General features: G+C 40.0%; 1 protein-coding gene across 1 annotated transcript in view; it reads left to right on the forward strand.

The window, feature by feature from the left end:
* Window positions 1-1,006: 1,006 nt before the first annotated feature.
* Window positions 1,007-16,643, forward strand: part of LOC142142733 (uncharacterized) — a 30,060-nt gene continuing 14,423 nt past the window's right edge. Inside the window, exons 1-2 of the mRNA XM_075200568.1 lie at window positions 1,007-1,240; window positions 5,447-5,597. Of these exons, the coding sequence (XP_075056669.1) occupies window positions 1,230-1,240; window positions 5,447-5,597 (162 nt within the window). The 5' untranslated portion in view covers window positions 1,007-1,229. The remainder of the gene's footprint in view (window positions 1,241-5,446; window positions 5,598-16,643) is intronic.

The raw sequence follows: 16,643 nt of genomic DNA on the forward strand, positions 1-16,643 counted from the left end.
CCAGAAAAGATTGTGGCAGAAGGGAATCAATGCTCATTCCCCTACAAAAAGTTCTGTTCTGCTAAAACACAGACATGGAGGAATCCTAGGGCTAAACTATAGGACTATTTCCTGTCTCTCCATCTAGGTGCATTAATTGCTTACCAGCAAGTGCCCATTTTATAGCAGCTTGTTTTCCATGGGCTTATCTAAACAGGTGTGCAGTTTGACCTCCACTATTGATAACATTCCTATGGTGCTGGGGACACAGGCTCGTAAAGGCTGTGCACCGTGACTTCTACCTTCAACAGCACAATGCCACAATTTAATCATGTCACATGAACCTCAAGGGATTATTTGCATCCATTGAATATAATTAAATGAGTGATTAATTACTTATTCAAGTGATTTTTTAGGTGATTCAGGGTAGAAAATACTACTTTGATCTTTGATTCCTAGAAATGTATCTCTTTCAGGCCTACCCTATCTGTTCTGCCAAAATAGACTTTCCAATTGAAAATTGATGCAAAAATTGGATTCCAAACTCAATTGAAGACGCTTTACAGACAAAATTGTATTATGAGGATAAATTATTGGACACAACTGAGACGTCATATCTTAGTGAACAATATTACCCCTATACCTCGCTTGTCTTAAGACCTATGCATATTCTGTAGGTTAATCCTTGGGTTTACTATTAGTATTATTTATAATTAATAAGCCTAATTAAAATATTTATCTGCCCTAATTATTGTTTTCTGCAGCATATAGCTAGAAGTGTCTCCAATCTATAATGGAGTATAAATGTTTGTGGAAGAGTGAAATGAATTCTTTATGTCAGGAGGTCTGACATTAAAATTACTCAGAATAAAGCCCATGAGGACAGTTTTAAAGGTTGGATGTGTAAATTTGTTCTTTATTTTATTTATCTATTTTTTTAGATCACAAACATACCTTTTTCTAAAATACAAAATCACCAGTGATCACATTTTAGTATGTTTAATGAAGGCAGAGAGACACCTCTTTGATCAGAATGCACATGGATCTCAGGGCAGCGGAAATGACGGAGTGTTACCAAGTAACAGATATTGTCTCTGTGGAAACTGGATCCACGGAGTGTTCCTAAACACCCCACTGTTGCTGCACAATGCCGGCTGTACGAGGTCCGCTATGGTGAGCACGAAGAAGAAAGTCCTGCAAATGAATGTCACATTTATAGAAACAAAGTGAAACAGTGACCACATGAAGACATGTCAGAAAGGTAAGAGCGCATAGGAATTGTATTCTGTTTGTCTACTATCAAATTGGAAACCAAATGAAAGACAGTCTACTGTTACAGGATTAAGTGTCTTTTTCAAAAGTATACAGAGACCTGAACAGCTAATTGAAATAAGCAGCAAAAAAACACTATGCTCCTTAACTGAATATTCCATCTAACTAAATGAACCTTATACTTTAGATGCTGCCTTATTTAGGAGGATTTCTTATATTAGCAGATTTAAATGAGTTCGGAACTGGATTGAAATTATTTCTTGCAGTCAAGTGCCATTTAATAGTCCTTGGAATTAAGTTTTTTTTTTTATTATTGTACAGCTAAATCTATTTTCTACAGCCTGACCCTGTGAGTAGCATTATCCCTTAATAACCGCTAATTGCTCTCTCGAAGGTAAAAATACAATGTTATCATTTTGAGCTATGCAATTCCATTACATCTCACTCACAATTGCCTTGAAATAATGTAACTTTAAATGTCTATAATAAAGCCTGCATTATGTATAATTTTACATCAAATGCACAGCAGCACTATACATTGGCCTCTAATTGTGTAATTCCTGAATGCAATCACTATCACTTGCTGCAAAGTCTAAAATACTGCATAGAAAAGCAATGAATGTCAAATATTAAACACACAGTATCATTTTTCACACAAAAAGCATCCTGCTATAAAACGTATATTTAGAACTGATACCTTCTAAAAATGAATTAACAGTTTCTGTGTCGGTGGTTGCTTTTCCAACTATAATCTTGAAGATCTCACTATTTGCATAGGTTAGTAGGCCTCCACTTTAAAAGAGGACACTTATGAAAAATGCATGCTGCAGTGTAGCAATGAAACTATTGTATTCCTGCAAAGTTCTTTTTCAGAGAGGAAACTATTTCATGGCATTATGGCACTGAGATAAGTTATAATAAATAGGAAGATTAAAGCTATAATAAAACGGGCATCTGCTATTTAAAACTGGCATATAAGATCTTTTAGACACATACTACACTGTAACAATTGCAGACATGCATTGTGGATCCAAGCTAGGGTTTTTAGGTCAGCCAGATATTAAATAAAAAATCCAGTGCCTACCATCCTCACCCCTTTGATGTAGTAAGATAATACCCTGTTTCTGCTTGTCGCACTAATTTTCCAAAATAAATAACATGGGTTAATTTTAGCTGACGCTAATAATGCCTTTAACTGCAGAGTATTGTCTCACTGTGAATTGGAGTCAGATTGTCAGATAGGAAATACACAGACTGCATGGCTTCATAGCACTTACTCCACATGAATGCTTAATGTCTGTATAGGTATATTGTATGCATGGCTTGCTATAGAATTAAACTATATTTTGTTTCAGAATACATCATTTTTAGTATTAATTCTACTTTTGATTAAGTCAGCTGTAGTAACTACAGGGCCATAGGTTTGTGTGTTTTGTAAGGGATTTAGAGAAGGAGATATGTTGGAGGAGTTGTTTGCAATAGTTAAATAAATGGAACAAATTGTCTTTTAAAAGAAGGATAAACAGACTAAGACACCATACAATGTTACAGGGTTAACACATATGCAAGCAAGTTACAGATAATTGACTTGTAAATGTAACTTTTAGAGATCATAGCTTTATCGTTCATATCACAAGTCAATGCTTGACCAATCATATCAGCAGAGTCGGACTGGCCCACTAGGGTAAATGGGTAATCCCCAGTGGGCCCTGATTCCTGGAGGTCTCCTAGACCAGTGAGTGGGGCCCAGACTGTGCACTAGTTGCAGTTTCCACTCCAGCTCTGTGCCCCTTTCTGATTTTTCACAAAGCAGAGAATAAGACTGAATTGAACCAGCTGACTTGTACGTCATGAGACGTCCTCTGCTCTGTGCATGGAGGTCACACAGCTCAACAAAGGAAAGTGTGCAGAGTATTCTATGCTTGTGCTATCCCTCCATTCTCTGCAGGATCCGGCTGTGCAGGTAAGTGTTTTTAGATATTTGGGGCAGCTGTGTCATGTAGGGCAGTTCTAAGTGGTATGTGAGGGAGATGTGCACTGAAAGAGACCTGGATTTTGCCTTTAATAAATTTGCCCGTTTAAATATGGCCGTCACAATCACTGAATATCCTCGATTTGATGAATCTGCTGCTTAATACACTTAGCCCCTGGTTGTTATTGGTCTCTAGGTGCTTTCATATACTTTTATTAAACCATTGATTTACACAGCCTTCATTTTATGTGCTGTATCCAGATTTTATTGAATTAAATATAGCAAACTGTTTACAACATTTTCACCACAACATTTGTTAATTAGAGTCCTTTATCAGTGCTAATACATACATGTTCTTATTTGGGATATTTGTAATTTGTTTTTGCTGTTATTTTGATGGTATAAGAGTAGTTTCAATCACATATACAGTTTATACATGAAGTGCCTGTTATACTCATCTCTGCTGTGCCTTGGTGAATAAAGCTTCATGAAAGGGCAAGTTTGGATACAGTTGAAATTTCAGATGGCTTAGCTGGTGTCTCTACACATGCTGCTTTATTACATCATTCAAATGAATACTATAGGCCGTTACATTAGACCTTCTTAACCGGAATTTTCAGCCATTTATTACACTGATCAGACACAGTGATTGATAAAAAAAATAATTAACTGCATTCATTGTAATAAACCTCCGTAAGGAAACCCAATACCCAGAGGAAAAGTTTGCACCTGTGTATTTGCATAGTAAATATTATGCTTGCACCTTATATTTGTTACTGTGTATATACATTATCATATAGCATATGTAGATCATATATTGCAAGCTGTAAACCTTTATCATATATACAAGGCTTGCACTTAGTTGAAGACCCAGCTCTTTCTGAACTGCCCCTTTGTGAGTACATGTGAAGTGTGTTTGGTTGAACTTGTATATGTTCCGGGCTGTTCTTTGGTAGGGGCCGCTCACTGTTATCCTGAGTGATATCTAATTACACACCTGCCAACCTGACTCCATTTCACTTTGGTAATATGTTCCATTTTTTCCACAAATTTTCCCATTGCAATAACTTGAGCCAAATGTGTGAAGTGAAGCAAAAATGACTTTAACTCCAAGGTTATTGCTACTGGAAAATTAGTGGGGAAAGCAGAAGTGGACTAGCATAGTGCCTGGTAGTTACAATTTCAGAGATGTGGCTATCGGAAAGGGGATGTGGCTTTCATAAGTAGTGGATCCGCCATGGCTTGTCCAGGTGGGTTGATTGGGGATGTGGCATAATTTGTCCTGACTTTCCAATTGACAATGTTGTGTGCAAAGCAGTGCTGAATAAGGAAGCAATGGGGCCTAAGTTGGGAAGAATGGGACTGAGAGAACTGGGCTGTATTGAGTAGTCTGACTAGGTAGTTATACCAGCCATGTTAATCATCACCTCCTGGTTGTTATACAACTGACCTATACTCCAGAGAGCTTTTATGGAAGAGAAATAGGTCTTGTTCGCAAGCGTGGCTTTAATCCAACTGTCATCCTCCAGAAGCTGATATAGGGATAATTAAGCACCAATAAGAAACATTCTAAGTGTGCACAAGTACCCCAGTACCTCCGAACCCTGATTCATTATCTGTTATGATTCCAAAAATAATGTGCTTAAATCCAGCTACAAGTTGCAGTTTTGCACCTTGGCAAACCATGTTGCTCTACAGGGGAGCAATTTTGAAATATGTGGACAGATTTAGAGTCAGGAGGGAGGGGAGGGGGGGAAATATAGGTGCCAAATATTTGTGTGCAAGTTGTACCCCTTATACCCCTTGCATTGTCCTGGTGTAAATCTGCATCCTGTGGATGGATTTGAATAAAGCCCTTAATGGATTTCTCTACAGGATTGTGTGACCATGTGAGATTTGGTCAATCCTGCACCAGAAAACAGAACTTGGGCAGGACATAACTGTTTGCCTGCACAAGTTCTTACTGTTATGAACATTCTATTCTCCATTATGTTAAGGTAACTGTATGAAATAGCACAACACAGAAAAGTAATGCAGCTGTCAGCCTCCTCAACAGAACCTCAAACCAAACTTTTCAAGTAATGTGCTTTCTGAAATGAGATATTATGAATTACCAAAGGCCTGACATCTGTTTGTGAGACAAATCTGTGTACTAGGAATACAAGGCTGAAAGGAAGCAGAACTTGTAATTTCCATGCTCTGTTTATAATGTTATCTCCTCAGCTCCTCAGGTGTGAACACTAGCAGTAACAGCTTTTCAAAATCCTATTCATCGCACTGCTCTGATCTAAGCGAAACCAATACATCTTTAGCAGTTTTGCCAAGCAACAGAAGAACACTGCAGCAAAGCAGCGATTCCGGCATCTCGTCACCAGTGAGTGTTTTCTAATGGTTATTTTCCTTTTATCTATTAGCGATGTACTTATAGCTAGGTAGACTGTGTTTATCTGGTGTTTATTAGCCAGACATCTACCCTTTGTTGCTCTCCACTGCGTTCATCTCTTGAATGCAGCATACACACCTGTAGTCAAAGAGATGATTGATCTCCATTTAAGTGGTCTATTTATTAAGCTGCAATGAGCCAAAAGTAAGGAGAAAAAAATCTTTGAGAAATGAGAAATTGAAGGGGAGAATCTGAAGTGAAGGGTTCTGTGTTAGCAGGGCCGTCTTAACAACATTATGGGCCCCCGCGCAAAGTAGTGCACTGGAGCCCTACCTACACAACCACTCACCCACTGATGTACAATTAGTATGTGTACGCTGTTTCCATTAAGGTTAAGATATATATTCGCAACAGCAAGATCACATGTGCAGATAACAGCTGATACCAAGGTGGTTAGTCCACCTAAACGTTTCAATAAAGAGGGTTTGAAGGTTCTCAATAAATCTCCTGGAATAATATGCTGAAAAGTTGGAAAGCCTATGGGGCCGCTATGGTTGTGGTGCCCCCAGGCAACTGCCCAGTGTGCCCATGCGTTAAGACAGCCCTGTGTGTTAGTTTAAGAATGGGCATTTCACCAGGGCTTGTCAATGAGCCCAGGCATGTTCAATAACATCGACAGTACATTATGTATCGCTGCTATATTCGCCGATAAAAGAGCGTAAATGTTGGTAAGTATATTCAACACCAAGGGATAAAATTACAGTGTATATGTGGCAAGGGTATCCTATACTCATATTTGTAGTGCTCATAATTACTGAAATGTGCACAATTTTAAGACCAAGCTGGGCACCTAAGGACAAGGCAATTGAAAGCATGTGACCTTTAGGGGAGGAGGGAGTGTTTTCAGTCCTCGCTTTCTTTCTCAGCAATTCTAAGTTACAAGAGAACCAGAGCTCTTGCTAAATGTATATTTTAATAAACTCAGCTGCTAGCACTTTAAAGCACTCTAAAGCAATGTAAAATCACCCTCTCAACAGCAGACATATCTAAGGAAACATGAGTGCAAAAATCTCTAGTGTTACAGTCACAAGACAAAGCTTTCACATCTCTTGATAGAAATGGAGACACTTGTCTATTTATCCATCAAGGTTTTGTATTTTGAATGATGTAGAACAGAGTGCCAAAGCTTTCACACAAGTAAAGCTATCAATTCGCCCTTTTATTTAGCATAAAACAAAAACACCGGCTCTGCAGAGATAACATGTCTCAAACAGACAATAGATAATATCTACTAATTTTAGATAAAGAATAAAACATGTTTTTCTATGGCTAGCAAAGTCGTTATTGACTGCAGGATCATTCATCACTAGATCATAATTCACGGAGCAATAACATAAATGCACTGGGAAATGCACTCTTTTTTTATATATAAAAAAGAATACACTTGCTCATGTCAAGCTGGTCAAGCTATTCTGCCACAGTGATAATAGGGTCCTACAAATGCACATATTAAAAAGCAGCATAGTGAAGCTGCATAGTAAATAGTTTTGCTGTTTAGAGAATGAAATGAAAATTCCACTGCCACACCTGGACATATGTAGCAGGTGGATGTGAAAAGGTTAATCAAAACAAAACCACCTGGTCTGTGTAAAAATGGTAAAAAAAAAAATCTTCTTTAAGAACACAAAGACAGAATGCTAATAGATGGAGTTTAAAATGACAAAAGGTCATAATACTTATTGAATAAAAACGGTGACAGCAAACTGGCATGCAGAAGTATAAATACAAAACAGTTTTTTTAAATAAAACAAATAAATACATTAACTGTCCTAACACACTCACATACACTTGAGTTGCAATTAGTAAAATTATTTCATTACTTTCATCAACATTTATTTATATAGCGCCAGCAGATTCCGTAGCGCTTTACAATTGGTAACAAACAGTAATAAAACAATACTGGGTAATACATACATACGTAGAGGTAAGAAAGCCCTGCTCGCAAGCTTACAATATATATACTTTTAAACATTCTTTCTTGCAACCTTTTTTTGTGATATCACTAAAATAAGTGTGCTACTCTGTTACAACAGTTGTATTGCCCCATGTTTAAAACTACTTCTAGTAATGAGCGCTATAAATATTATAGCTATTCTAAAGCATAACAGAGGTATTATAATACATCCACTAAACAGTGTTTGATTTTCCACAGCTGTGCATAGGAAACATGATTACATTATATGGATTCCTTGGGGATCTTTATAGCTTCCTCATGGGGCCGAAATATATCAATGAGTTTGGTTCCACTGGCTGCAAATTTGTACAGGCTTCTATAGGGTCATAGCACTTTATAGCCAAAGGAATTCCCCAGTCTTTTAATTAATAACCACATATTATATTAAAATATTATTTTACTAATTATGCTGATCAGACCATAATTATGACACCCATGACGAAAAGTATGTAGTGCATAATGTAGACTTTGACGTAAAAGTTACCTGCAGTCAGCTGTTCACCGGATCTGTCATTGTCTAAACCTCGAAGTCCCTATGCTGTTTCTGTACACAGCCATTTCCCTGATTCACATAAGCAGAAGTTATCATCAATTCCACTCCACTAGTGCATTCGTCACTAATGAGTGAATGCAGAAATTCATGGTGCAGCTGTGGTATTCTCTCATCTTTGCTGGGATATATAATAAATAATCCTTAAGTTTTAAATAAGAAAAGTATTTTACAAATGACTAAAGAGCACAAAGTACAAAATTATATTTTCATTTGATATACGAGAACTAGCACTTGAAAAATAAAACTTGCCTAATGATTTTATGAGTTTGAAAGCAGTTAATTTGTTTTAATGATTTAATGGGGCAATAAGCCCCAAAATTTAAATTTTCAGTTATGAACAATGTAAGAATACATAGTTCATTGTTAACCTTACATTCTACTGCAGCTCTGTTAAATAGTAATGTATAACCTCCCTACTCCATTATAGACAGCTGAAGCCTGGGATCTAATGCAGTTCAAACAACTGTGACTGCAGTCATTGGAGTTGCTGTGACAGTTCTGGTCCTGTCTCTTTTTATGAATCCTCCAATTCACATAGTGCATTTTTACACAGTAAGTCTGCCTATCAGAAACTTCCTGCCACCATAAGCACTGTGTCCCTGTCTGTCCTCCTCCCCGAGTCCACCCAGCTGATAGAATGTCTTATTAAAAGAGTCCCGTAATTAGGCGCTCACTATGACAACCAGGGACATATTTGGGTGTATTCCAATGATGTTAGGTGCTCTTAATATTAACACGGTCAGACTATTCTCTGTTACCTGAGCAACAGGTTCATTTAATGTTTATTTTCTTAAACATCATTCTGTCTCACTTTCTGATCAAACTTATTTTTGGATCCATTTCTTTACTTATGACCCTGACTCTGGCTAGTTATATGTTTCTGAACCAATTCTGCATGAACCCGATCTTGACTTGTATATTGAATATAATTCCTGACTTGTCCTTATGTGTAGTCAACTGCCGCCTTGTGAGGATAGTTTTGGGAGTCACAACCTGTGTGTTTCTCATAGTGAATCCCCATGAACCAACTAGGGTTTCCATTAGACTCTGCACCTCATATATGACCAGCTCCAATCACTAGCAATACAGTCAAGGACAATTTGTTACAGTTTGCTTAGGCCATGGACCTCGCTGATGTTCCACTAACGGCTATAACTCTAAGGGACGGACCTGTGTGGTGAAGAAGCAGGAATATTAATAGGACCCAATAGTACGTTTATTGCAAGGTCTTTCAAATTACATGGCTGTGCTTCAGGCCTCATTGTTTCCTTTCCCTAGTATGTCAGTGCCTTTTTAGTTTCTGCACCAAATTGGGCAGATGCTAAGTTGATTAGCATAAAATACTCTAATTTACACTGCGCATACCCACACACAGTTTCATGTCAGATTTTCTTGTCAGTAGCCATATATTTTGCGGGGTCCTGAGGGCTGGTACACAGAAACGTTCTGTGCTGATAATGATGATCATTAACTGTTTACTTTGTAAACAGTTTTGTTCTACTGCATCGGACTTGGGCTGTCTCATATCCACCTTTGGTAGACTCTAATCTGTAGCATTATTTTTATCCTCAATAAAAAATATATATTAAATAAGAAAAGTTAACTGTGGAGATTTCTAGTCATAGTTATTGGTAGCCTGGTCTTCCCAAAGACGTTGTTGCAGATAGTCCACATGTACACAAAACAAGATCTGCCATCGGTCTTCTGCAGGATCTCTAATGCCTCTTTTTATTATTCCAACTAACCACGGGCACACATCTTGGTTGACTTCATTTTTAACAAGAGAGTGTGGAAGTTGGCATTTCATAAACCTTAGCAATACCATTCCATATTGAGGTATACTGGAGTCCTGTACCTTACATGCTTTGAAACAAAACATTTAAGATCATGTAAAAAGTTATTAAAATGTCTGTTGTGCATTTCTTACGAACACCCAATGGGGAAACCTCAATTAAAACTACAACAAAACTTCCCTCTGAGAAGGCCAATATCATTAAATATCATTAAAGATATTTGATTACTTTATTGCATAAGCTTATAAAAATATAAAAATAGCACAGGTAGTTGTTTGCATAATGGATTTGCAAAACTGAGGACATTGTGGATTCTCTGTGGACAATCTGTTTCTAGAAACCCTTGTCTCTCAGTGGGATTGCCAAGGTGGGTGCATGTTATAATAAGGCACAGGATGGTGCTACACACTATGGGCAAGAACCTGTACAGTATAAAGGAGCAGGGGATTGCAATGGATGCGTGGGGGCTTGGAGAATGAAACCCTGGGACAACCAATGCTGTGCAGTAGTAGCATGGAGTTGTGCTGTATGCTGGGGGAGCAAACAACTATGCTGTATACAGGAGGCAAGAACCTTGTGTCATATGTTATTTTGAATAAACACACTGACCACTTGGATATTAGGAATAGCAGCCGCTGAAACGTTTACTCCTGAGCTCATGCGCATAATATAAAAGATGACAGTTGAGCACAACTGTTTTATCTCTGGAACTATGAAGTCGTTCATATTCTACAGGCCTGTACTGTACACAGGAGGATGGGACTGTACTTGCTATTGAGGGTTTGGGAGAATGGAACTATGTTGTACACAAGGAGCATGTAGTGTTTCTGTGTACTGGAGGCTAAAATATATACTGGACATGTGAGGCTGTTTTATATGCCTGCTATGGACTATATTATAATGTTACTGGGGCTGGAGTTGTATATTTGTCTGTGCTGGGGAAGTATTATATATAACATGTATATACTTACCATTTAGGGCTGTAATGCATGCCATTCATTGGGGCTCAAAAAGTTGCCTTTGGGGTTTAGGAGGAATGGTTGGAGAGAAGGGGGTGGTAAGAGATCCCCAGCTTGTGCTAAGGCCCAGGGCCCATTATCTATGGCACTGTCAGTACTTGTCACCCTATACTTTCTTTTAGATATTATGTACAGTAAAACTGTTACAGTAAAACTGGTTTAAGAATTCCTGTTAATTCTGCTGCATCATAAGTCAGTATGCTAGAAATATAGGATCCAGTTAGGTAGTATAATCGACACACAAGTGCAATTGTGATATCACAAAAGTATAATGAAAGGATGGCCCAAGTGTGATTATGACTCCTGTTTCTTGTTGTACAATACCCTTATGGCAGCCATTTTAATATGTTAGCGGGTACAGGGCAAATACCACATTAGTGGACCCAGTATCCCTCTGCAATAACACAGTATTATACTGGTACCGTATGTTGTGTGGTGAAGCATACAATTAATAGGAGGTCCTGGGACCAGGTAAATGCCTCTTTAGCCCTTTTATTACAATGTGCATGCCGCTTTGTGTATTACTCTCTATTGCTTTAAAAAAATGTCTGTCTAAAGGAAGTAAACAGACTATCATGATCAAACTGTTGAGTAAACTCCAGAAAACCGTTGACATGTAAATAAAGCACTGTCTCATTTGACACAGGAGGTTTGACATCTAGAGTTTTAGTGACTTTCACATTACATTACTATCAGGTGCAAGTATTTACTTAAATTAATTTTTGAAGGAAAAATTACAGCTATTATACAGTAATACAGTTCTTATACATAAGAACAAAGTGCTGAGTGCTTCTATATAAGTCCAGTTATACTGAACAGCTCACAATGAGGATTTAAATCTATCGACTTGTCATTATTTTACTAGGGATGAGCGCACTCGGATTTATGAAATCCGAGCCCACCCGAACGTTGCGGATCCGAGTCGGATCCGAGACAGATCCGGGTATTGGCGCCAAATTCAAAAGTGAAACTGAGGCTCTGACTCATAATCCCGTTGTCGGATCTCGCGATACTCGGATCCTATAAATTCCCCGCTAGTCGCCGCCATCTTCACTCGGGCATTGATCAGGGTAGAGGGAGGGTGTGTTAGGTGGTCCTCTGTGCTGTTTAGTTCTGTGCTGTTTAGTTCTGTGCTGTGCTGTGCTGTGCTGTGCTGTGCTGTGCTGTGCTGTGTTCTGCAGTATCAGTCCAGTGGTGCTGTGTGCTGTGCTCTGTCCTTCTGAGGTCAGTGGTGCTGCTGGGTCCTGTGCTGTGTCCTGTTCAGTCCAGTGGTGCTGTGTCCTGTGCTCTGTGCTTCTAAGGGCATAGTTATTTCCCCATTATTCCCAAGTTTTTAAAAAATAAAAAAAAAGTAAAAAAAAATAAAAAATTTAAAAAAAAATAAATATATATAATAATTATAACCAAATTTGCAAAACCAATCCAGCATTATAAGTCCATTGGTACTGCAATATTACCAAGTTCACACATTCTGCAGTATCAGTCCAGTGGTGCTGTGTCCTGTGCTCTGTCCTGCTGAGTTCCGTAGTGCTGCTGGGTCCTGTGCCGTGTCCTGTTCAGTCCAGTGGTGCTGTGTCCTGTGCTCTGTGCTTCTAAGGGCATAGTTATTTCCCCACTATTCCCAAGTTTTTTAAAAATAAAAAAAAAGTAAAAAAAAATAAAAAATTTAAAAAAAAAATAATATATAATAATTATAACCAAATTTGCAAAACCAATCCAGCAGTATAAGTCCATTGGTACTGCAATATTACCAAGTTCACACATTCTGCAGTATCTTGTGCTACATATAATGGAGACCAAAAATTTGGAGGATAAAGTAGGGAAAGATCAAGACCCACTTCCTCCTAATGCTGAAGCTGCTGCCACTAGTCATGACATAGACGATGAAATGCCATCAACGTCGTCTTCCAAGCCCGATGCCCAATCTCGTAGTACCGGGCATGTAAAATCCAAAAAGCCCAAGTTAAGAAAAAGTAGCAAAAAGAGAAACTTAAAATCATCTGAGGAGAAACGTAAAGTTGCCAATATGCCATTTACGACACGGAGTGGCAAGGAACGGCTTAGGCCCTGGCCCGTGTTCATGACTAGTGGTTCAGCTTCACCCACGGATCTTAGCCCTCCTCCTCCTCCCCCCCCCTACAAAAAATTGAAGAGAGTTATGCTGTCAGCAACAAAACAGCAAACAACTCTGCCTTCTAAAGAGAAATTATCACAAATCCCCAAGGCGAGTCCAAGGGTGTTGGTGGTTGTCAAGCCTGACCTTCCCATCACTGTACGGGAAGAGGTGGCTCGGGAGGAGGCTATTGATGATGTAGCTGGCGCTGTGGAGGAACTTGATGATGAGGATGGTGATGTGGTTATTGTAAATGAGGCACCAGGGGGGGAAACAGCTGATGTCCATGGGATGAAAAAGCCCATCGTCATGCCTGGTCAGAAGACCAAAAAATGCACCTCTTCGGTCTGGAGTTATTTTTATCCAAATCCAGACAACCAATGTATGGCAATATGTAGCTTATGTAAAGCTCAAATAAGCAGGGGTAAGGATCTTGCCCACCTAGGAACATCCTCCCTTATACGTCACCTGAATAACCTTCATAGTTCAGTGGTTAGTTCAGGAACTGGGGCTAGGACCCTCATCGGTACAGGGACACCTAAATCCCGTGGTCCAGTTGGATACACACCAGCAACACCCTCCTCGTCAACTTCCTCCACAATCTCCATCAGATTCAGTCCTGCAGCCCAAGTCAGCAGCCAGACTGAGTCCTCCTCAATACGGGATTCATCCGAGGAATCCTGCAGCGGTACGCCTACTACTGCCACTGCTGCTGTTGCTGCTGTTAGTCGGTCATCTTCCCAGAGGGGAAGTCGTAAGACCGCTAAGTCTTTCACAAAACAATTGACCGTCCAACAGTCGTTTGCCATGACCACCAAATACGATAGTAGTCACCCTATTGCAAAGCGTATAACTGCGGCTGTAACTGCAATGTTGGTGTTAGACGTGCGCCCGGTGTCCGCCATCAGTGGAGTGGGATTTAGAGGGTTGATGGAGGTATTGTGTCCCCGGTACCAAATCCCCTCGAGATTCCACTTCACTAGGCAGGCGATACCAAAAATGTACAGAGAAGTACGATCAAGTGTCCTCAGTGCTCTTAAAAATGCGGTTGTACCCACTGTCCACTTAACCACGGACATGTGGACAAGTGGTTCTGGGCAAACGAAGGACTATATGACTGTGACAGCCCACTGGGTAGATGCATCCCCTTCCGCAGCAACAGCAACAGCTGCATCAGTAGCAGCATCTACAAAATGGCTGCTCATGCAAAGGCAGGCAACATTGTGCATTACAGGCTTTAATAAGAGGCACAACGCTGACAACATATTAGAGAAAATGAGGGAAATTATCTCCCAGTGGCTTACCCCACTTAGACTCTCATGGGGATTTGTGGTGTCAGACAATGCCAGTAACATTGTGCGGGCATTAAATATGGGCAATTTCCAGCACGTCCCATGTTTTGCCCACACCATTAATTTGGTGGTGCAGCATTACCTCAAGAGTGACAGGGGTGTGCAGGAGATGCTTGCGGTGGCGCGCAAAATTGCTGGACACTTTCGGCATTCAGCCAGTGCCTACCGCAGACTAGAGGCACATCAAAAAAGCATGAACCTGCCCTGCCATCACCTCAAACAAGAGGTTGTGACGCGCTGGAACTCCACCCTCTATATGCTGCAGAGGATGGAGGAGCAGCAAAAGGCCATTCAGGCCTACACAGCCACCTACGACATAGGCAAAGGAGTGGGGATGCGCCTCAGTCAAGCGCAGTGGAGACTGATTTCCGTGTTGTGCAAGGTTCTGCAGCCATTTGAACTTGCCACACGAGAAGTCAGTTCCGACACTGCCAGCTTGAGTCAGGTCATTCCCCTGATCAGGCTGTTGCAGAAGCAGCTGGAGAAAGTGAGGGAGGAGCTGGTAAGCCATTGCGATTACACCAAGCATGTAGCTCTTGTGGATGTAGCCCTTCGTACGCTTTGCCAGGATCCGAGGGTGGTCACTCTTTTAAAGTCAGAGGAATACATTCTGGCCACCGTGCTCGATCCTCGGTTTAAAGCGTATGTTGTGTCTCTGTTTCCGGCGGACACAAGTCTACAGCGGTGCAAAGACCTGCTGGTCAGGAGATTGTCCTCTGAAAAGGACCGTGACATGCCAACAGCTCCACCCTCATTTTCTTCCACATCTATGGCTGCGAGGAAAAAGCTCAGTTTTCCCAAAAGAGGCACTGGCGGGGATGCTGATAACATCTGGTCCGGACTGAAGGACCTGCCAACCATTGCAGACATGTCTACTCTCGCTGCATTGGATGCTGTCACAATAGAAAAAATTGTGGATGATTACTTTGCTGACACCATCCAAGTAGACATGTCAGACAGTCCATATTGTTACTGGCAGGAAAAAAAGGCAGTTTGGAAGCCCCTGTACAAACTGGCTCTATTTTACCTGAGTTGTTCCCCCTCCAGTGTGTACTCGGAAAGAGTTTTTAGTGCAGCGGGGAACCTGGTCAGTGAGCGGCGAAGGAGGTTGCTTCCTCACAACGTTGAAAAAATGATGTTTATAAAAATGAATAATCAATTCCTCAATGAAGTACAGCACTGCCCTCCAGATACTACAGAGGGACCTGTGGTTGTGGAGTCCAGCGGGGACGAATTGATAATGTGTGATGAGGAGGAAGTACACACTGTAGGGGGAGAGGAATCAGAGGTTGAGGATGAGGACGACATCTTGCCTCAGTAGAGCCTGTTTAGTCTGTACAGGGAGAGATGAATAGCTTTTTTGGTGTGGGGGCCCAAACAAACCAATCATTTCAGCCAAAGTTGTTTGGTAGGCCCTGTCGCTGAAATGATTGGTTTGTTAAAGTGTGCATGTCCTATTTCAACAACATAAGGGTGGGTGTGAGGGCCCAAGGACAATTCCATCTTGGAACTTTTTTTTTTGCATTATATGACCAAGCAACAGTCGTTTGCCATGTTCAAAAAGTAAAACCAAATGTAAAAAAATTCAAGAAATTAAACCAAAAGTAAAATGCCGTGTCATAATTTAAAACAAGAGGTATTGACGTGCTCTAAAACTACTGTATTGTTGTTTATATTTTATAAACACTACACTTGAAAGCTTGAGTCTTTCAATAGAAAAGTAACTGTCCATTGCACGAATATTTGCAACAGGGACAATTTTAGGGTTAAGAAAGTCAACTAATAATAACACTTCGACGCTGTGTGTCTTTATAAACACTACACTTGGAAGTTGGAGGAGGTATTGTGGCCCCGGCACCAAATTTACTACCGGGGCCACTCCACTGTGCAGTCCATATTTAGGTGTATCAGATATTAAACAACGGTGACAGTTGATGCCCAATTTTTTAATTATATTGTGGCCTCGGTACCAAATTGTGTACCGGGGCCACCCCACTACGCAGTCCAGATACTTGTTTGGTGGAATTCAGACCAGTTGAGGGTTTTATTATTATATTGTGTGGACCACTCTATCTATACCACACTACAACTCTATACCACTCTATTTCCTACTTTAATTCTATTTCATACTTTAATTCTATTTCCTACTTTAATTCTATTACTAATTAATTACCATAAAGAGGAACAAAATAA

This window comes from Mixophyes fleayi, chromosome 3 (genome assembly GCF_038048845.1).
Source record: "Mixophyes fleayi isolate aMixFle1 chromosome 3, aMixFle1.hap1, whole genome shotgun sequence".
In the NCBI taxonomy this organism is placed as follows: domain Eukaryota; kingdom Metazoa; phylum Chordata; class Amphibia; order Anura; family Limnodynastidae; genus Mixophyes; species Mixophyes fleayi.